General features: G+C 48.6%; 1 protein-coding gene across 1 annotated transcript; it reads left to right on the top strand.

Moving 5' to 3' along the window:
• Positions 1-946: 946 nt before the first annotated feature.
• LOC310955077 (BRD4-interacting chromatin-remodeling complex-associated protein) lies at positions 947-21,337 on the top strand (the record flags this gene model as incomplete). The annotated part of the gene is made up of 13 exons (XM_083924812.1): positions 947-987; positions 1,206-1,248; positions 1,469-1,534; positions 1,736-3,277; positions 3,968-4,201; positions 14,359-14,796; positions 15,154-15,394; positions 15,483-15,631; positions 16,200-16,261; positions 18,411-18,559; positions 19,227-19,321; positions 19,412-19,514; positions 20,637-21,337. The coding sequence occupies 13 exons, from the start codon at positions 947-949 to the stop codon at positions 21,335-21,337; spliced, it is 3,864 nt and encodes a 1,287-aa protein (XP_083780938.1).
• Between the last annotated feature and the right edge of the window lie 1,067 nt (positions 21,338-22,404).

The following is a 22,404-nucleotide window of genomic DNA, read 5'->3' on the forward strand; positions in this document are numbered from 1 at the left end:
TCACCTCCAGCCTCCGCACGCACACACACCGCGAAGGCGCAGCGATGCCCCAGCAGCAGAGGGAGGACCCGTCTGCGTCTCCGTCCCCGTCCCGCCGCCTCGGCCTGACATCCCCCCGCCTCCAGACACCGAAGCCCGGCCACGACTTCCCATGAGGCCACCACCAGAACTCAGCTCGACCGCTCTATATGGGGCCTCTCACATATGAAGTAGGTTCATGTTGTGGGATTCTGGGAAGAAACATGAATGAGACTCACGGGGAGAAAGTGGTGGGATGATTTTTAAAAAACAAACATGGTTACAATAATATGATGCGTTGCATAAAAGAGCCCTGTCCCTGGTTAGGCTCCTCAGTGGTGGAAAGTATTTACTTAAGTACAATTATGAGGTACTTGTTCTAGTGTCTTTCCATTTTCTGTTACTCTATCCTTGTGCTCCCTTACACATCAGAGCCAAATATTACTTTTAACTCCACTACGTTTACCTCATAACCTTAATTTACTGGTTTCTTTGCAGAGTAATATACAAAAAATTATATATTAAGTTAACATAATATTTTATTGATCCCCGATGGGAAATTCCCAAGCTACCCAGCATATAAAGTTTATAAAGTAGTTCAATTTTGCATTCATAATAAGTATTTGTATATCACAACATCTAGATATATGATTTCCTTGATTAAGAAGATTACTTTAAGATTAAAAAAAGGTCTCTAAGGTGCTTTTAAATGAATGTCAGTGCAGGTCTAAGTCTGAAAATGCTGGGGAAAATAATTTAACAAGTCCGATTCCTTGTGACCTGAGAAAGCTGTTACGCTATCTATAATAACTCCTACATAAAACTAATTTAATGGCTAATGAAACTAGGCAGTCGCAGCCAGAATAACAGTGAAATGTGTGTAATGCACAATCTTCTCTAACTGTATCTTCCTTTTCTTTTAGTTGACATGGAGGATGAAGATGGGACTTGTCTACTTGATGTTTTGTGGTGAGTCTGCCTGACTTTACTTTAATCCAACAGGGTAAACATCGTCCTGTAGATGATCCAAAGTCATTATTATTATTATTATATTTATTATTATTATACTTATATGAACTGTACATGGTTTTAATATAGAAGATTTGATGTTATGTGCACAATCTTTGGTTTGCACAAAATATTCAAAAAGATTGAACAGTTTTGGGGATTTCTCTTTGTCTTTGCAGTGACCCCCAAGCCCTGAACGACTTCCTTCATGGGACCAATGAGGTAACAAAAGAGTCTGAAATAGAGAGGAACTCGAATAAAATGTAAAAATCAATAGTGCAAATGATAGGTTTGAGATGGGAATATTTCTTGGCACACGGCGGTGCGAGGTGTGTGGAGGAGGGCTGACAGTGTGAAAGTGAGTCGTAATGTAACACTCCGTTCATTTCTCACCACGACTTTGCGAGCCCAACCTAAAAATGGACTGATTTCCTCCCTCCAGCTGCAGACTGAAGACCTGCTCATTAACTCCTCCTCTGGGGAGCCCTCCCTCTTCACAGATGCCCCGGTGAGTGTCTGGATCCACAGCCAGTAGCGTCACAACAACCGGCATTTTCCCCAGGAGAATGATTTTTTTTTCTCTCCCCTTCTGTGCCTAAACTGCTTCCTGTTAACTCCTGCTAATTACACAACTCTCCCCTCCTTTCACGCTCTCTTTTATCCTGTTGTCTCTACCTCTCTTTCTGTCTCCCACTGTTTCCTCCTCCAGAGCCCCGTCTCTCTGCTGGGAGATGGCAGGGTTTCCCCAGACACGCCCCCACCCGGGTGTGTGGATCTGTCCTTCCTGGAGGAGGCCCTCCTGTCATCGCCGGAGGGTGCAGAAGACCCACAGGTGGGGCAGGGTGGGACGCCTGTGGAGGCTGGATTTGAGGCAAAGAAGGGAGACGTGGAGGAAACGGAGGAGGCAGAGGTGGCATGTGATATCCTCCAGCAGAGCCTGCAGGAGGCTGAGATCACAGAGCAGACCATGGCTCTGGAGGCAGGTCTGGCCCAACCTGGGGACAGCTTGTCCCTGTACTCGCCTGCCCCTCTCCTCTCTCCACCCACCTTACCATTCATACCCAAGTCTGTGACCTTGCCAATCACTCAGGCGTTGCCCAGAGACACCCAGGCAGCAGTGGAGCCTCCCCAGCCCTCCCTCCTGGCTGTCGGGCCGGGCTGTCCTTCTCTAAAACCTGCAGCCCCTCCTCAGCTGATGGGGCTCCTGCCTGGAAACGTGTTCCCTGCTGCCTCTCCAGAGACCTCCTTCTCTCTTAGTCCTACCCAGGCATCCAGTATGATCATCCACAAGGCTGTTCCCAGTGTGACCAGTCGTCCCCTTATCACTCCAACCCTGAGAGCATCAGCCGCAGCAGCACCGGGCATCGTTCTGCAGCGCGCCCCTCTTCACATCCAACCCAAGCTGCCGATCAGCATCCAGCCCAGACTGGTTCAAATTAGCCCCAAGCCTTCAGGGCAAAAACACACTCAAGGTCTTACGTTTGTCCCTGGGACTGCCTCACCAAATATCTTGCTCTCCCAACCTCGGGGCCAAAAGCCTGCAGCTCCACCGCCGCAGCCCACCCAGCAGCTCCCCAAACCAGTCAGCCTGCAGCTGGTCAACCATGGCGGATCCTTTGTGCTCCAGCCCCAGGGACTCTTCCAAGGCCAAAACCAGTTCCTTCTTCCAGGCCAGTGCCCTGTCACGATCTCCCAGCCTGTCAGTGCAGCTCGACCACTGCTGACTTCCAGTCACCATGGCCCGTCCCTCCACAGCATGAATCCCTCCACTAGGCAGCTCGTAGAAGGCCCCCAGATCCTAACTGTGCCCCAGAGACAGCTGAACTTCAGCCCTGTCTTCACCACCCCTTCAGGGCAGCTAGCGCTCCGCCAGGCCACTGTGCTGTCAGGACCTTTGCAGCTACAGTCAGCGCCCCCTACTGTCTTCCAGATGCCAGCACAGCTGGCTGGAGCCTACACTCCAGGAGGACAGGGACAGCGTACCACCCTTGTCCACAGTCCTGCTCTTGGAAACCACATTACCTTGATCAACAGTTCAGGGGTGCTTCCCCCAGATCTCACTTCCATCTCGATCGTTAACGGCCCCTCAGTAGTTCAGGGGCTGCCCTTTGCTGCCCCAGCCCCGGCTCCTCAGACAGGAGTGACAGAAGGACAGCTGAGCCTCCAGCAGGCGTCTGTGGTGCTGCTGCCAGAAAGAGCCATTCAGGAGGAGAGGACTGGCTCAGAGGAGACGTTCCACCAACTACCACAGGTGAGCTGTCACCCGCCTCAGAGGTCGGCAACATCTTCGATAAAGACCACGTCTATAGTGCAGTTACCAAATATTCTATCTGTTTAATTAGTTTGATAAGCTAATTAGCTTAATAAAAAACACCAATCATGTCAACAGGACTATCTCAGCCTGGACCTGAAGAAGAACACTTGACTGAAAGTCTGTGATGCAAGCATTAATGAAAATAGCTTGGGTTTGGGTCTAATGAAAAGATGTTTTGAGTTGCATAATGGGAAATACCTTTGCAGCTTTGAATTTGACTGTTCTTTTTTTAATCGGCCGCTTGCAACTTTGTGAAAGTCGTAAAGACTAGAAATCACTGGAGTTCCCTGATAAAACCTGTCTGCAGCTAAACTGCATTATCATTCAATGATAATGTAACGTTTTTAAAGAATCATACAGACTTGATGTTCACTATGGATGACATAAGTTTAACATAATTGTTAACAAGTGATTTTTATGCTCAGAGGATGTCCGTAATGATGGAAAGAACCATAAAACTGTAGAACATGCATTTACAAACGGCCAGTTACGTAGAATATACTGGATTTGTAGTTAAGAAGCGGACAACTGGTATTAAAAAAGTGCTGCTTTCCAAATCCAGATGTTACATTTGAAGCATGTTGCACTCCTGGACACACCCCAAACTGTGATGCTCTCTTGCTGCAGACCTATGGACATGTCCTCCAGCATGTGTCGGTGCAGCCCGCCTCTGCAGGGCTGCAGGCCTCCTCTCCTCCTGTAGTCACAGTCCTGCAGCCTCCCCCTGAACCACCTCTGGCTCCTGATCCAGCTGTGGAGGTCCCTAAGCTTTTGATGCCCCCAGCAGACATGACCCAGTTAGTGGAGGAGGTGACCCACTCGATGAGTCACAACGAGGCCTTTATGCAACATCTGCAACAGGTCAGTCCACTCAGTGTCTCTGTCCCACTGTAACCTGTCCACTCCAGTGTCTCTGTCCCACTGTAACCAGTCCACTCAGTGTCTTTGTCCCACTGTAACCTGTCCACTCAGTGTCTCTGTCCCACTGTAAACAGTCCACTAAGTGTCTCTCTACCACTGTAACCAGTCCACTCAGTGTCTCTGTCCCACTGTAACCTGTCCACTCAGTGTCTCTCTGTCCCACTGTAACCAGTCCACTCAGTGTCTCTGTCCCACTGTAACCAGTCCACTCAGTGTCTCTGTCCCACTGTAACCAGTCCACTCCAGTGCCTCTGTCCCACTGTAACCTGTCCACTCAGTGCCTCTGTCCCACTGTAACCAGTCCACTTAGTCTCTGTCCCACTGTAAACAGTCCACTCAGTGCCTCTGTCCCACTGTAACCAGTCCACTCAGTGCCTCTGTCCCACTCTAACCTGTCCACTCAGTGCCTCTGTCCCACTGTAACCAGTCCACTCAGTGCCTCTGTCCCACTGTAACCTGTCCAATCAGTGTCTCTGTCCCACTGTAACCTGTCCACTCAGTGCCTCTGTCCCACTGTAACCAGTCCACTCAGTGTCTCTGTCCCACTGTAACCAGTCCACTCAGTGCCTCTGTCCCACTGTAACCTGTCCAGTCAGTGTCTCTGTCCCACTGTAACCTGTCCACTCAGTGTCTCTGTACCACTGTAACCAGTCCACTCAGTGTCTCTGTCCCACTGTAACCTGTCCACTCAGTGTCTCTCTGTCCCACTGTAACCAGTCCACTCAGTGCCTCTGTCCCACTGTAACCAGTCCACTCAGTGTCTCCCTCCCACTGTAACCAGTCCACTCAGTGTCTCTGTCCCACTGTAACCAGTCCACTCCAGTGCCTCTGTCCCACTGTAACCTGTCCACTCAGTGCCTCTGTCCCACTGTAACCAGTCCACTTAGTCTCTGTCCCACTGTAACCGGTCCACTCAGTGCCTCTGTCCCACTGTAACCAGTCCACGCAGTGTCTCTGTCCCACTGTAACCAGTCCACTCAGTGCCTCTGTCCCACTGTAACCTGTCCACTCAGTGCCTCTGTCCCACTGTAACCAGTCCACTCAGTGCCTCTGTCCCACTGTAACCTGTCCACTCAGTGTCTCTGTCCCACTGTAACCTGTCCACTCAGTGTCTCTGTCCCACTGTAACCAGTCCACTCAGTGTCTCTGTCCCACTGTAACCGGTCCACTCAGTGCCTCTGTCCCACTGTAACCTGTCCACTCAGTGCCTCTGTCCCAGTGTAACCAGTCCACTCAGTGTCTCTGCCCCACTGTAACCAGTGCACTCAGTGTCTCTGTCCCACTGTAACCTGTCCACTCAGTGTCTCTGTCCCACTGTAACCAGTCCACCCAGTGACTCCGTCCCACTGTAAACAGTCCACTCAGTGTCTCTGTCCCACTTTAAACAGTCCACTCAGTGTCTCTCTGTCCCACTGTAACCTGTCCACTCAGTCTCTGTTTCACTGTAACCAGTGCACTCAGTGTCTCTCTGTCCCACTGTAACCTGTCCACTCAGTCTCTGTCCCACTGTAACCAGTCCACTCAGTGCCTCTGTCCCACTGTAACCAGTCCACTCAGTGTCTCTGTCCCACTGTAACCTGTCGACTCAGTGTCTCTGTCCCACCTTAACCTATCCACTCAGTGCCTCTGTCCCACTGTAAACAGTCCACTCAGTGTCTCTGTCCCACTGTAACCAGTCCACTCAGTGCCTCTGTCCCACTGTAACCAGTCCACTCAGTGTCTCTGTCCCACTGTAACCAGTCCACTCAGTGTCTCTGTCCCACTGTAACCAGTCCACTCAGTGTCTCTGTCCCACTGTAACCAGTCCACTCAGTGTCTCTGTCCCACTGTAACCTGTTCACTCAGTGCCTCTGTCCCACTGTAAACAGTCCACTCAGTGACTCTGTCCCACTGTAACCAGTCCACTCCAGTGCCTCTGTCCCACTGTAACCTGTCCACTCAGTGCCTCTGTCCCACTGTAACCAGTCCACTTAGTCTCTGTCCCACTGTAAACAGTCCACTCAGTGCCTCTGTCCCACTGTAACCAGTCCACTCAGTGTCTCCCTCCCACTGTAACCAGTCCACTCAGTGCCTCTGTCCCACTGTAACCAGTCCACTCAGTGCCTCTGTCCCACTCTAACCTGTCCACTCAGTGCCTCTGTCCCACTGTAACCAGTCCACTCAGTGCCTCTGTCCCACTGTAACCTGTCCAATCAGTGTCTCTGTCCCACTGTAACCTGTCCACTCAGTGCCTCTGTCCCACTGTAACCAGTCCACTCAGTGTCTCTGTCCCACTGTAACCAGTCCACTCAGTGCCTCTGTCCCACTGTAACCTGTCCAGTCAGTGTCTCTGTCCCACTGTAACCTGTCCACTCAGTGTCTCTCTGTCCCACTGTAAACAGTCCACTCAGTGTCTCTGTCCCACTGTAACCTGTCCACTCAGTGTCTCTGTACCACTGTAACCAGTCCACTCAGTGTCTCTGTCCCACTGTAACCTGTCCACTCAGTGTCTCTCTGTCCCACTGTAAACAGTCCACTCAGTGTCTCTGTCCCACTGTAACCTGTCCACTCAGTGTCTCTGTACCACTGTAACCAGTCCACTCAGTGTCTCTGTCCCACTGTAACCTGTCCACTCAGTGTCTCTCTGTCCCACTGTAACCAGTCCACTCAGTGTCTCTGTCCCACTGTAACCAGTCCACTCAGTGTCTCCCTCCCACTGTAACCAGTCCACGTAGTGTCTCTGTCCCACTGTAACCAGTCCACTCAGTGCCTCTGTCCCACTGTAACCTGTCCACTCAGTGCCTCTGTCCCACTGTAACCTGTCCACTCAGTGCCTCTGTCCCACTGTAACCAGTCCACTCAGTGCCTCTGTCCCACTGTAACCTGTCCACTCAGTGTCTCTGTCCCACTGTAACCTGTCCACTCAGTGTCTCTGTCCCACTGTAACCAGTCCACTCAGTGTCTCTGTCCCACTGTAACCTGTCCACTCAGTGTCTCTGTCCCACTGTAACCAGTCCACTCAGTGTCTCTGTCCCACTGTAACCGGCCCACTCAGTGCCTCTGTCCCACTGTAACCTGTCCACTCAGTGCCTCTGTCCCAGTGTAACCAGTCCACTCAGTGTCTCTGCCCCACTGTAACCAGTGCACTCAGTGTCTCTGTTCCACTGTAACCTGTCCACTCAGTGTCTCTGTCCCACTGTAACCAGTCCACCCAGTGACTCCGTCCCACTGTAAACAGTCCACTCAGTGTCTCTGTCCCACTTTAAACAGTCCACTCAGTGTCTCTCTGTCCCACTGTAACCTGTCCACTCAGTCTCTGTTTCACTGTAACCAGTCGACACAGTGTCTCTGTCCCACCTTAACCTATCCACTCAGTGCCTCTGTCCCACTGTAAACAGTCCACTCAGTGTCTCTGTCCCACTGTAACCTGTCCACTCAGTGCCTCTGTCCCACTGTAACCAGTCCACTCAGTGTCTCTGTCCCACTGTAACCAGTCGACACAGTGTCTCTGTCCCACCTTAACCTATCCACTCAGTGCCTCTGTCCCACTGTAAACAGTCCACTCAGTGTCTCTGTCCCACTGTAACCAGTCCACTCAGTGCCTCTGTCCCACTGTAACCAGTCCACTCAGTGTCTCTGTCCCACTGTAACCAGTCCACTCAGTGTCTCTGTCCCACTGTAACCAGTCCACTCAGTGTCTCTGTCCCACTGTAACCAGTCGACTCAGTGTCTCTGTCCCACTGTAACCTGTTCACTCAGTGCCTCTGTCCCACTGTAAACAGTCCACTCAGTGACTCTGTCCCACTGTAACCAGTCCATTCAGTGTCTCTGTCCCACTGTAACCAGTGCACTCAGTGTCTCTGTCCCACTGTAACCAGTCCACTCAGTGTCTCTGTCCCACTGTAACCAGTCCACTCAGTGTCTCTGTCCCACTGTAACCAGTCCACTCAGTGTCTCTGTCCCACTGTAACCAGTCCACTCAGTGTCTCTGTCCCACTGTAACCAGTCGACTCAGTGTCTCTGTCCCACTGTAACCTGTTCACTCAGTGCCTCTGTCCCACTGTAAACAGTCCACTCAGTGACTCTGTCCCACTGTAACCAGTCCATTCAGTGTCTCTGTCCCACTGTAACCAGTGCACTCAGTGTCTCTGTCCCACTGTAACCAGTCCACTCAGTGTCTCTGTCCCACTGTAACCAGTCCACTCAGTGCCTCTGTCCCACTGTAACCAGTCGACTCAGTGTCTCTGTCCCACTGTAACCTGTCCACTCGGTGCCTCTTTCCCACTGTAAACAGTCCACTCAGTGACTCTGTCCCACTGTAACCTGTCCACTCAGTGTCTCTGTCCCACTGTAACCAGTCCACTCAGTGCCTCTGTCCCACTGTAACCTGTTCACTCAGTGCCTCTGTCCCACTGTAACCAGTCCACTCAGTGACTCTGTTCCACTGTAACCAGTCCGCTCAGTGTCTCTGTCCCACTGTAACCAGTCCACTCAGTGTCTCTGTCCCACTGTAAACAGTCCACTCAGTGCCTCTGTCCCACTGTAACCAGTCCACTCAGTGTCTCCCTCCCACTGTAACCAGTCCACTCAGTGCCTCTGTCCCACTGTAACCAGTCCACTCAGTGCCTCTGTCCCACTCTAACCTGTCCACTCAGTGCCTCTGTCCCACTGTAACCAGTCCACTCAGTGCCTCTGTCCCACTGTAACCTGTCCAATCAGTGTCTCTGTCCCACTGTAACCTGTCCACTCAGTGCCTCTGTCCCACTGTAACCAGTCCACTCAGTGTCTCTGTCCCACTGTAACCAGTCCACTCAGTGCCTCTGTCCCACTGTAACCTGTCCAGTCAGTGTCTCTGTCCCACTGTAACCTGTCCACTCAGTGTCTCTGTACCACTGTAACCAGTCCACTCAGTGCCTCTGTCCCACTGTAACCTGTCCAATCAGTGTCTCTGTCCCACTGTAACCAGTCCACTCAGTGTCTCTGTCCCACTGTAACCAGTCCACTCAGTGTCTCCCTCCCACTGTAACCAGTCCACTCAGTGTCTCTGTCCCACTGTAACCAGTCCACTCCAGTGCCTCTGTCCCACTGTAACCTGTCCACTCAGTGCCTCTGTCCCACTGTAACCAGTCCACTTAGTCTCTGTCCCACTGTAACCGGTCCACTCAGTGCCTCTGTCCCACTGTAACCAGTCCACGTAGTGTCTCTGTCCCACTGTAACCAGTCCACTCAGTGCCTCTGTCCCACTGTAACCTGTCCACTCAGTGCCTCTGTCCCACTGTAACCTGTCCACTCAGTGCCTCTGTCCCACTGTAACCAGTCCACTCAGTGCCTCTGTCCCACTGTAACCTGTCCACTCAGTGTCTCTGTCCCACTGTAACCTGTCCACTCAGTGTCTCTGTCCCACTGTAACCAGTCCACTCAGTGTCTCTGTCCCACTGTAACCGGCCCACTCAGTGCCTCTGTCCCACTGTAACCTGTCCACTCAGTGCCTCTGTCCCAGTGTAACCAGTCCACTCAGTGTCTCTGCCCCACTGTAACCAGTGCACTCAGTGTCTCTGTCCCACTGTAACCTGTCCACTCAGTGTCTCTGTCCCACTGTAACCAGTCCACCCAGTGACTCCGTCCCACTGTAAACAGTCCACTCAGTGTCTCTGTCCCACTTTAAACAGTCCACTCAGTGTCTCTCTGTCCCACTGTAACCTGTCCACTCAGTCTCTGTTTCACTGTAACCAGTCGACACAGTGTCTCTGTCCCACCTTAACCTATCCACTCAGTGCCTCTGTCCCACTGTAAACAGTCCACTCAGTGTCTCTGTCCCACTGTAACCTGTCCACTCAGTGCCTCTGTCCCACTGTAACCAGTCCACTCAGTGTCTCTGTCCCACTGTAACCAGTCGACACAGTGTCTCTGTCCCACCTTAACCTATCCACTCAGTGCCTTTGTCCCACTGTAAACAGTCCACTCAGTGTCTCTGTCCCACTGTAACCAGTCCACTCAGTGCCTCTGTCCCACTGTAACCAGTCCACTCAGTGTCTCTGTCCCACTGTAACCAGTCCACTCAGTGTCTCTGTCCCACTGTAACCAGTCCACTCAGTGTCTCTGTCCCACTGTAACCAGTCGACTCAGTGTCTCTGTCCCACTGTAACCTGTTCACTCAGTGCCTCTGTCCCACTGTAAACAGTCCACTCAGTGACTCTGTCCCACTGTAACCAGTCCATTCAGTGTCTCTGTCCCACTGTAACCAGTGCACTCAGTGTCTCTGTCCCACTGTAACCAGTCCACTCAGTGTCTCTGTCCCACTGTAACCAGTCCACTCAGTGCCTCTGTCCCACTGTAACCAGTCGACTCAGTGTCTCTGTCCCACTGTAACCTGTCCACTCGGTGCCTCTTTCCCACTGTAAACAGTCCACTCAGTGACTCTGTCCCACTGTAACCAGTCCACTCAGTGTCTCTGTCCCACTGTAACCAGTCCACTCAGTGCCTCTGTCCCACTGTAACCTGTTCACTCAGTGCCTCTGTCCCACTGTAACCAGTCCACTCAGTGACTCTGTCCCACTGTAACCAGTCCGCTCAGTGTCTCTGTCCCACTGTAACCAGTCCACTCAGTGTCTCTGTCCCACTGTAAACAGTCCACTCAGTGCCTCTGTCCCACTGTAACCAGTCCACTCAGTGTCTCCCTCCCACTGTAACCAGTCCACTCAGTGCCTCTGTCCCACTGTAACCAGTCCACTCAGTGCCTCTGTCCCACTCTAACCTGTCCACTCAGTGCCTCTGTCCCACTGTAACCAGTCCACTCAGTGCCTCTGTCCCACTGTAACCTGTCCAATCAGTGTCTCTGTCCCACTGTAACCTGTCCACTCAGTGCCTCTGTCCCACTGTAACCAGTCCACTCAGTGCCTCTGTCCCACTCTAACCTGTCCACTCAGTGCCTCTGTCCCACTGTAACCAGTCCACTCAGTGCCTCTGTCCCACTGTAACCTGTCCAATCAGTGTCTCTGTCCCACTGTAACCTGTCCACTCAGTGCCTCTGTCCCACTGTAACCAGTCCACTCAGTGTCTCTGTCCCACTGTAACCAGTCCACTCAGTGCCTCTGTCCCACTGTAACCTGTCCAGTCAGTGTCTCTGTCCCACTGTAACCTGTCCACTCAGTGTCTCTCTGTCCCACTGTAAACAGTCCACTCAGTGTCTCTGTCCCACTGTAACCTGTCCACTCAGTGTCTCTGTACCACTGTAACCAGTCCACTCAGTGTCTCTGTCCCACTGTAACCTGTCCACTCAGTGTCTCTCTGTCCCACTGTAAACAGTCCACTCAGTGTCTCTGTCCCACTGTAACCTGTCCACTCAGTGTCTCTGTACCACTGTAACCAGTCCACTCAGTGTCTCTGTCCCACTGTAACCTGTCCACTCAGTGTCTCTCTGTCCCACTGTAACCAGTCCACTCAGTGTCTCTGTCCCACTGTAACCAGTCCACTCAGTGTCTCCCTCCCACTGTAACCAGTCCACGTAGTGTCTCTGTCCCACTGTAACCAGTCCACTCAGTGCCTCTGTCCCACTGTAACCGGCCCACTCAGTGCCTCTGTCCCACTGTAACCTGTCCACTCAGTGCCTCTGTCCCGGTGTAACCAGTCCACTCAGTGTCTCTGCCCCACTGTAACCAGTGCACTCAGTGTCTCTGTCCCACTGTAACCTGTCCACTCAGTGTCTCTGTCCCACTGTAACCAGTCCACCCAGTGACTCCGTCCCACTGTAAACAGTCCACTCAGTGTCTCTGTCCCACTTTAAACAGTCCACTCAGTGTCTCTCTGTCCCACTGTAACCTGTCCACTCAGTCTCTGTTTCACTGTAACCAGTGCACTCAGTGTCTCTGTCCCACTGTAACCTGTCCACTCAGTGCCTCTGTCCCACTGTAACCAGTCCACTCAGTGTCTCTGTCCCACTGTAACCAGTCGACACAGTGTCTCTGTCCCACCTTAACCTATCCACTCAGTGCCTCTGTCCCACTGTAAACAGTCCACTCAGTGTCTCTGTCCCACTGTAACCAGTCCACTCAGTGCCTCTGTCCCACTGTAACCAGTCCACTCAGTGTCTCTTTCCCACTGTAACCAGTCCACTCAGTGTCTCTGTCCCACTGTAACCAGTCCACTCAGTGTCTCTGTCCCACTGTAACCAGTCGACTCAGTGTCTCTGTCCCACTGTAAACAGTCCACTCAGTGTCTCTGTCCCACTGTAAACAGTCCACTCAGTGACTCTGTCCCACTGTAACCAGTCCATTCAGTGTCTCTGTCCCACTGTAACCAGTGCACTCAGTGTCTCTGTCCCACTGTAACCAGTCCACTCAGTGTCTCTGTCCCACTGTAACCAGTCCACTCAGTGCCTCTGTCCCACTGTAACCAGTCGACTCAGTGTCTCTGTCCCACTGTAACCTGTCCACTCAGTGCCTCTTTCCCACTGTAAACAGTCCACTCAGTGACTCTGTCCCACTGTAACCAGTCCACTCAGTGTCTCTGTCCCACTGTAACCAGTCCACTCAGTGCCTCTGTCCCACTGTAACCTGTTCACTCAGTGCCTCTGTCCCACTGTAACCAGTCCACTCAGTGACTCTGTCCCACTGTAACCAGTCCGCTCAGTGTCTCTGTCCCACTGTAACCAGTCCACTCAGTGTCTCTGTCCCACTGTAACCGGTCCACTCAGTGTCTCTGTCACAGAAATAGTCACAAATAGCAGAAAGTCCTCTCTCACGTCACTGAAGGTAAATGTTTCTCAGCAAAACATCAAATGTATAAATCACTCTTGAGGATCAACTGGGGGCGTTTCAGGATAATTGCATGCACCTGTTGTTCATGCATCATCGTGGGTGCGCTTGATTTGTTTCACTTGGCGTGCTCGCCGGGTGGTACATTAATTCAGTGATTAAGGTAGATGCAACTTTTTAAACAATTCCTAGGTAAAATAATTCTAACCATTACCTGTGATGATTCTTCATTTTTAATGCATTGTTGTTTCATTGTTGTAGTGTTTAACTGATTCAGAGTTTCACTTTAAAGATGACAAAAAAAAAAAAATCATTCAACCTTTATTTACTTCTTTGGAATACAGGCATACAAGGGTGGACCCTTATTTCAATGATGCCAAGATGACATTAGGTAGGTCAGATAAAATCGTTAGTGACTCCTCCTATTCACTACATGGGGCCTTTGAACTCCCTCCTTCAGGAAGGTGTCTAAGAGTGCCAAGAGAAAATAGAAATATCTTTAAGAAATCCTTTGTCCCTAATGCTGTGACACTATTAAATGACACTAAACGCACAGGACACACTGTACAACATAGAGGGATGCATGTTCTTTATGCTGCAGGTTTATGGGACAACAAGCACACTTTATTTGTTTATTTATAGTCATTTATTCACGATTTTCTATATGAAATGTTGTGTCCAAATCGGTTGTTTTATGTGTGTATATTGTGTTTTTAATGTCCTGTATATCTTTGTATTCTTGTGGTGGAACTGAAGGCAAATTTTCACATTGTGGACAAGAACGTTTTCGTATTTGTATAATAAAACATAAGACATTGGTTAAAACCATTCCTAATTTAGGCATTAAGATATTTCTAAAATGTCCATAAGTAGAAGGTGGTTTCATGATGAAATCCACAGGAGAGGGGGAAAAATACAAGCGTTTTGATGCAGAAATAGTGCTTTGAAAGGGTGTTATATCAGGCTTAAAAAGCCACCGTTAGTATTATTAGTAACACCTGCCCTGTCCTACTGTGACAAGTCAAAATATCTGAAGCTACTGTTACTCAAGACAAGGTGAGTTTGTTTTTACATCAACTTTCAAACTAAGAGTCAAAGCAAAGAGGAAAATAAAAAGGGTTAAACTGGGATAATTAAAAGTGTCGGTCAGTGCAGTTACAGAACAAGAACACTGTAAACTGTCCCGAATTCAATAAAAGTGCGCTAAAGAACATTTATCAATTTGAAGACACAGAAAAACAGTTTTTAATTTGGGTTTGAAAGGGTCTAAAGTTGGTTCCAACGACTAGCTGACTGCTTCCAAAAAGATCTATTAGATTGATCTAACTGCAGCGGTTCATTCTCTCTTCATCATTTCTACCACAGCAAGCACTTAGTTCTCCTGTCGCATCTGAGCTGTTGGTTGGAGCGCTGCCAGTGGTGCCGATGGAGTCGCTCGACTCCCCAGAGGCCAGTGAGAGAGAGACCCAACCGCCGACCCATGTCATCCCCGGTCAGGACGCCCGCGCTGTGATGTCTGACCAGTGTGTCGAGGCTTCTCCGCTACCCTCAGACCCGGAAGATACGGCGCTGATCTGCTCCCCCTCTCCCATTCAGGACTCAGAGAGACCAGCTCCGACAAGTTTCTCCCCTCAGATCACTCTGCCTGGACCTGAGACCACCCAGACCACAGCTCCTCAGCCTCACACTAAGCCCCAAGTCCAGTACCAGGTCCCTCACCAGCTCCAGGTGTCACAGGCCTTATTTGCCCAGAACCAGGTGCAGATCCAGCCGTCCGTCTCACAGCCTCTGCCCCAGCTCCAGGTCCAGTCGTCAGTCTCACAGCCTCTGCCCCAGCTCCAGGTCCAGTCGTCAGTCTCACAGCCTCTGCCCCAGCTCCAGGTCCAGTCGTCAGTCTCACAGCCTCTGCCCCAGCTCCAGGTCCAGTCCTCCGTCTCACAGCCTCTGCCCCAGCTCCAGGTCCAGTCCTCCGTCTCACAGCCTCTGCCCCAGCTCCAGGTCCAGTTGTCCGTCTCACAGCCTCTGCCCCAGCTCCAGGTCCAGTCGTCCGTCTCACAGCCTCTGCCCCAGCTCCAGGTCCAGTCGTCCGTCTCACAACCTCCGGCCCAGCTCCAGGTCCAGTCATCCGTCTCACAGCCTCTGCCCCAGCTCCAGGTCCAGTCGTCCGTCTCACAGCCTCTGGCCCAGCACCAGGTCCAGTCTTCTGTCTCACAGCCTCTGGCCCAGCTCCAGGTCCAGTCGTCCGTCTCGCAGCCTCAGTCCTCTGTCAACGCTTCAGTCCACAGCAGTCCCTCCCCTCTGCGTGTCTCGGTGCCTCAGCAGCAGCCTGATCCCACAGCTGCCTCTGCTAGTCTCTCCACAGGAGGAGACGACTCCGCTGTCCAACAGCACACACAAAACAGTGAGCTTCATTCTAACCAGAATCACTTCAGCGTCACTGTCATCATTCTCATTCTGATCTGCTGTCGTCCCTGTATCCCTCTGTGCAGAGCCAACAGCTGCCTTGGTCATGGAGAGTAAAGCGTTTACTCTCAATGTCCATCCACCCTCTCCTGCAGCCCAGGGTGTCCAGGTTCACGGGCCCCCGGCCCCCAGAGAGTGTGTCCCCATCCAGACGAGCCAGCAGGCCGACACCAAGGTGAGAAAAAATTGAATTCTCCTCAAGCCCAGTTAATTTAAGAATATTAAATGTTTTCTCATAATGTCAAAAATGTAATCCAAAACTAACATGTGTTGCATATAAAGATGGATATATTATAGTGAGGGCTGCACCTAAAGATTCTTGTCAATTATTTTCTCAATCAAGTGATAAATTGTCTATAAAACATCAAAAAGTTGCCCGTGTTGACATATTTAAGATGTAAGATGAATTACCTATAAGAAAATGAGCAAATATTCTCATGTTAGAAGGAGAAACCTGTACATATATTCATTTTAAAAGGAAATACTGTCGACTCACTAACTAATTTCAGCTCTAATTACACGTATTTTGCCGTACACTGAGACTAAGCGGATATTAAAATCTCTGTAATCATTCAAAATAATTTCCCCTCTGGATGAAAGTGAATTGGCTCCAGTCTTGAAACACAGACAGCAGGCTTTGAAATGATTATTTGTTAAATGCAGCAAACGTATTATTAATGACTTGAAAAGTGCACCCCTGTCTGCATCCTTTGATCTCATCCAAAATGTTTTCTGGCTGCCAGCTGGCAGGTCCTCTGGAGCAGCAGAGAGAGGAGAGGCTCACACCAGCAACGCGCAGGCACAGGTGAGACGTTCTGTACCGCTGAAACCGTGAAATGGAAAACACCACTCCAGTGATAATTCTTCTCACACCAACTCCTTGTGTTTGAAAAAAGCGAGATGTTAGATTTAGCTCTGCATTTAATAAGTTATAACCAAAAATACAAACAAATGTCTCTTTTTTTCAAGTCCTGAAGAAGATTGTAAGGCGCTGAAGGCATTTATTAAAGCCTTTTTAATTTGTTGTGACTTATTGAACACATAGATAAGTCTAATCGCATACACTTTATCCAAAGATCACCTGGGTTTGATCCCTGCATCCGTGGAGCAGCACTCCTCAGACTCTTCAGACTCATTTTAAATATTGATTTTGTTTTAGGGTTCATATTTCGGGGTTTGTACTCCGTTTCCGTGGTGAAATTCAAGCACTTTTCAAGCACTTTCAAGGTCAATTTTCAATACAATACAAATACATACATATAGAAAATGATTCTTTCACTTTAAAAAAAAAAATCACATTAGAAGAGATAGTATTATGCTATAACCAACTACAACTGTGTTTCATAACACCAGAAGGATTATAAATGTGATTACATTTATACTCTAAAGCTATTTGTTATGAAAGAAATGTGGAAACAACTTCAAGCACTTTTCAAACCGTGAAAACAAAAAATTCAAGCATTTTCAAGGATTTCAAGCACCCGTACGAACCTTGATATTTGTATTTTGGCTTTCTACGAGAACATGTTTACACATCATTTTTCTCATCCAGTCTGTCTGAATATACCTGTTTTCACCCCGGTCTTCCTCACCTGCGCTCTCTCGCCGTCTTTGCACCGTCATTGCAGCTGGGGAATGACCGTAACGGGTCATTTCCACCAGAGGCGCTGAAAGAGGGTTTCTCGTTGTTTTCTATTCATTTCCTATGAAGAGCAGGAGAAGAAGTTGCGCAATACATGGTGGGATTGTTAGGGCGAGTTCGGAGGGGAGTTGCGGTGCGTTGACTGGACCTCAACTTTATGCAAATTAGTCTGTTTGATACTTTAACATTAATTATATAACACATCCATCTGCTTTATAATCAAAAATGTACGTTGTTGGGACCATCCATCCACCATCATCCATCATCTGCAATGCAATCGGGGTCGCTGGAGCCGATCCCACCTAAGATCGGGTGTGAGGCGGGGTACACCCTGGACAGGATGCCAGTTTATCACAGGGCACATAGAGACAAACAGAGACAGACAACCACTCACACCTACGGGCAATTTAGAGTGATCAATGGACCTAACACGTGCACGTCTTTGGACTGTGGGAGGACACTGGAGAACCCGGAGAAAACCCACGCAGATACGGGGAGAACACGCAAACTCCCTTGTTGGGACCTTTTAAAGTAAATTTTGAACGCATGTCATGGACGTGAAGGAGTAGAAACTTGTCTGAATAGAAACACAAAGCTACTGAAACTATAGTACCCTCACTTTTAACCCCTAAATTTAAGGGCATTTGTAAGCAGTTGTAAATTGTATCTTTTGCGAGTAGGAGTGAAAGTGAATCATTTTTACTTCTATGCTTCACCTCAAAATGTAACTTTTAGTCTTAAAAGCTGCTGAATAGGAGCCCAAATCTTACCTTCACCTAAAACACAAAGGGACCAACTTTTCCTCTTCAACATATTAATCTCTTTTCCAGGATTCTACCTGATACGATAACCTGCACATAAGCCTTTTACCTCGGTAATAACCAGCCAGTAAGATTATAAATGTATTAACAGTTGGCCGGTTTCACAGACATGGATTAATCCTTCAGTAATGTTATTTAATCCGAGTCCTCGAGGACAACAGAAACTACTGCTGCTGCTACTAATACTACCTGGACATTAATCACTAGACCTCTACTGCTTCAAATACTCAAAGGCTCAAGATTTACTGTGTCTCTCTTGCTTTTTGGTAATTTAATTAAGTACAATCAGATGGGTCCTGGATTATTACGTACCTTTATTATGTTTTAGTTTATGTGGTGTTCACATGGTGCATTTTCCTAAATAAAGACGTTTCATCCAGTTACCTCAAACTGACCAGTGCTCAGTCAGGAAGAGAGTAAATAGACTACAATGCCATGTTCCATTACGTGTCTGCAGCCGCTCAGGTTAACACACACTTCTCGTTGTTCAGGTTCCAGCAGCAGATGTGTTTGGACCACGCAGCAGTTCAGACCCCCTTCACCGGCCCGGCCTTTTCCACGCTGAAGGGCGCTGTTAGACGCCTGCTGCCATACCACTCCTGCGCCGGTCACCTGCCCACGAAGGACGACTTCGATTCAGGTTAGTGGGCCCTGGTCGAAGACTGTTCCAATGATTTGGGCAGTCCAAATGATTTATAAAGGAATAAATGCGATGAAACCTTTTCTGTAAATATCGACTAAAGATCTTTTACAAAGATTAACTGTAACATCTACAGCAGCTGGTTAATCAAGTTCTTAGATGATTAACACTTTCATGTGAGTAAGAAAACAGAAAAAAAACTGCACCTTGACTTGCATGCAGCAGACATTTTTTCAGCGTTGCACTATGGAAAGCAGTCACAAGCAGCCAGCAATAAAATCTTGTGGACAAGTTTAAAGATCAACGCAAAATATTGAACTCAAACCACAAGGGCTGCTACTAACTATAGTTGATTAATCCTTTTTTAAATGAATCAATTTAGTAATTGTGAAAAACGTCTCTCACAACATCCAAAACTGAAAGATATTCAGTTTACTATCACATATAACAGAGAAAAGCTGAAAATATTGAGTATTTTTGCTTGAAAATGACTTAAACCCTGAATCGATTATTCCTGTGCATCCTCCAACCTTGGTGTAAGGTAAACAGTGTCATGGATTATTTACATACTTGATGCCTCTTGATGGAAATAGCAGCTCTGTTAGTTCTTCAGAGCCCACACTCATTTCATTAACTGATGTGACTGATGGTGTTTCTCTGCTCACAGTGGACCAGGAGTTTGACACCGTGTCCGGTTTCCTTCTGAAACGCACCAAGGACATGGTCAACAAATACAGGCAGCTACTGGTTAGAGAAGCCCAGGTAAGGACACAACACAGCTTTCTGTCTCTGCATCTGCTGAGAAACAACGGTGAAATGAGCCAGTGTGTGTGATGTGAACTGGTTCCACAGCAGGACAGCCCGTCAGCAGAGATGGTGATGCTGGAGCGTCTCTTCCTCCAGGCTGAGCGATGCGCTTTAGCGGAGGACCGACGGAGAGTCCGCAGAGACCCTGGTCAGTGTCACCGCCTACTTTATTAAATATGTGTAAATATGTTTGTTTTTCTGCCAAGAAAGATGCCGTTTCAAATCCCACATGAGACATGAAATATGAATCAGTAACACCCCCGCTCAGTTTTTTCTTACAAATTAATTTATCTGTGCGTCAGAGCGCGGCACTTAACCTCCATATTTGCTCCAGAGCAGCTCCCAGGTGTGAATGTGTAATTAAGCTGTGTAAATGTGGAGCGGGGTCGTGCTGAGAGAGACTCCACATGATGACGAGAAAACGACATGTGAGAGGTTAAGAGCAAATTAAAGCGGGGTCGGTATGTTAATTAAAAAGTTGGAGAAAGGGGAAGGAAGCTCTTGAAAACTGTTAAATGTCAGGCTGCTGCTGCTCGACTTCTGAATGAATAATAATTACACAAATGGTCGTAAATGTTAGCTGAAACAAAATCTCTGACATTTATTCATTTAACATGCAGTGCACATTAATGGACACTGGTGCAATCATGTTTTTCATCTAACAGATGTTACAGAACCAGGCTAAAATAGCATGCAAAAATACAAAAGCTAAAAAGAACAGGAGCCGATGTATAGAGGGTGATACTTTTTAATATAGAAACCAAAGATACAAAGTGCTTTACAAGACAAAATTTAAAAAATGGAAGACAAACTATTTTAAAAACTGAGACTCTTGAGGAAAGAAAATAACGTTAAAATTGACTAATTGCTAATTCTCAGGAAAGAATACAGAATCATTTCCCCTCTGATGTGAATCTGTTGCCTTAGCATTCATTGATTTCTATTTATTCTCCCCGTCCCTTTAAGGGTCTGTGCACGCCACTGCTGCTTTCATTGATTGTAAACCTGTCCATGCACACAGTAAAGTCATTGCAACAAATTATATAATATTTGCTATTTTTATTTGTAGTTAAATGTTATAAAGTTGACAGAGAAAACAAAACGTAACTTTGAACTAGTTAAGCTGATCTGGATGAACTTTTATAACCAGCTGCACTCTTTTGTGGTGACGATGATGATGATGATGATATTGATGATGATGATGATGGTGGTCTCGGCTGCCTTTAGAAATTCAATTATTCAATCTTCTGCTCATCTTTCTTTACGCCAGAGTCTTTTATGACAGCCTTGGCTACATCAGCGTCTTCCCCCCACTCCTCCGGCTCCTCCCAGCCGTGCTCCTCCAGCAGCCCCTCCTCTCCACCAGCCTGGACCAGACTGTCTGACCGGCCCCCGGGACTGAAGACGTACCGCTCCAGCTCCCGAGGGGCTCTCAGGCTCACCATCAAGCAGGAGTCCGGCTCCCGGAAGGTGGTTCACAACTCGGCCTGCGACCCGGGACTCAAGAGGGACCACATGGGGCAGCTGACCAACGGCGGCGGAGCTGTGAACGAACGCCACTCTCAGGCACCCAACGGAGCACCCCAGCGTCCTCAGCATGACGAGGAGATCTCCAACGGAGCTCTGCCTTGTACAGAGGACCCCCCACAGACAGCACCCAATTCCAAAATAAAAGCCCCTCTTTCTATGCCAGAGCCACAGGTCGGTTGGTTCGAGTTTCCTCCCAGAGATGTCAGCGCCCCAAAACTGAAATGCTACAGGTTGGAGGCGTCACCTCGGCCGGAGCGGCGGTTCAGCCCGCCGCCTCCCCCCCTCCAAGAGGACAACATGCTCAGTGAACATCTACAGAGTGCAATTGACAGCATCCTCGAGCTTCAGCGCCTGCAGGGCCCCTCTGCAGCCCCGACCAGGGCCACGTCAGGCCCTTCTCTGGACCAGGCTGTCACCAGCATCCTGGAGGGACACCTGTGAGGTAAACTGCCCGTACAGACATCCACGCAGAAGCAGAAACATCTGTCTGAGCTGCGATAAAACAAGGGAAGGTGTACTCGACTTCTGATCTGTTCCCGGAAACTTAAAGAGATTTTGTTTCTGGGTTTCAGAGATTACTTTTAAGGAACTGATTGTTTTAAAGAAGAAGGGAAAAATGAAGAGGCACTATAAAGAGATGCATACCAGACAACAGCACTATCTATAGTCCGATAGATGTTAGATACTTCATTTTGATGTACGTTTGTGAAAAAAAAAAAATCTATTTGAATAGGAGCTATATTGTTTCAGTGGTAGTTAAGTCATTCAGAGGTTTACGACACTGGTGTAACCTTCATCAGCATATAGTATATAAGTAATAGTGAGGATAATGAAAACGTGGAGTAGACTGAGATTATTCAATAGTTTTTTATAAGATTTCTTTCAAAAATGTGAAGTTTCTTTTGCATAGTGCCAAGCTTCCAGGGTATTTATTTTGATAATCTGTGCCAATTGTGTTTTGCATTGAGAAAGGGTGTGTGTGTGTGTGTGTGTGTGTGTGTGTGTGTGTGTGTGTGTGTGTGTGTGTGTGTGTGTGTGTGTGTGTGTGTGTGTGTGTGTGTGTGTGTGTGTGTGTGTGTGTGTGTGTGTGTGTGTGTGTGTGTGTGTGTGTGTGTGTGTGTCTGTCTGTGTGTTTGTGTCTGTGTGTTTGTGTCTGTGTGTTTGTGTCTGTGTGTGTGTGTGTGTGTGTGTGTGTGTGTGTGCGTGCACGCGCGTGCGTGCGTGTGTGCGTGTGTGTGTCTTTATTTGGATCTAAAGAGAGCGTGTGAAAACATTGCATCCTGCGAAGGGAAAGAACATAAAAAAGAAAAAGAAAAAAGCAGGCTCCATGGTCTCGGCTTATCGAATGAAACTCCAAAGAATTTGTGACTTGCTACATCCTGAATACACCAGCAAACGTCCATGTTGTGTCTCTTCAGACAAACTGGAGTCTGTCCTTGTTAATGCAGAAAGAAAACCCGAAAGAAATTAGGCAGTCGTGCTTTTTTTTTGTTTAGACCTCTCATTCA

The sequence above is a fragment of the Echiichthys vipera genome, assembly GCF_963691815.1.
Source record: "Echiichthys vipera genome assembly, chromosome: 12".
In the NCBI taxonomy this organism is placed as follows: Eukaryota; Metazoa; Chordata; class Actinopteri; order Perciformes; family Trachinidae; genus Echiichthys; species Echiichthys vipera.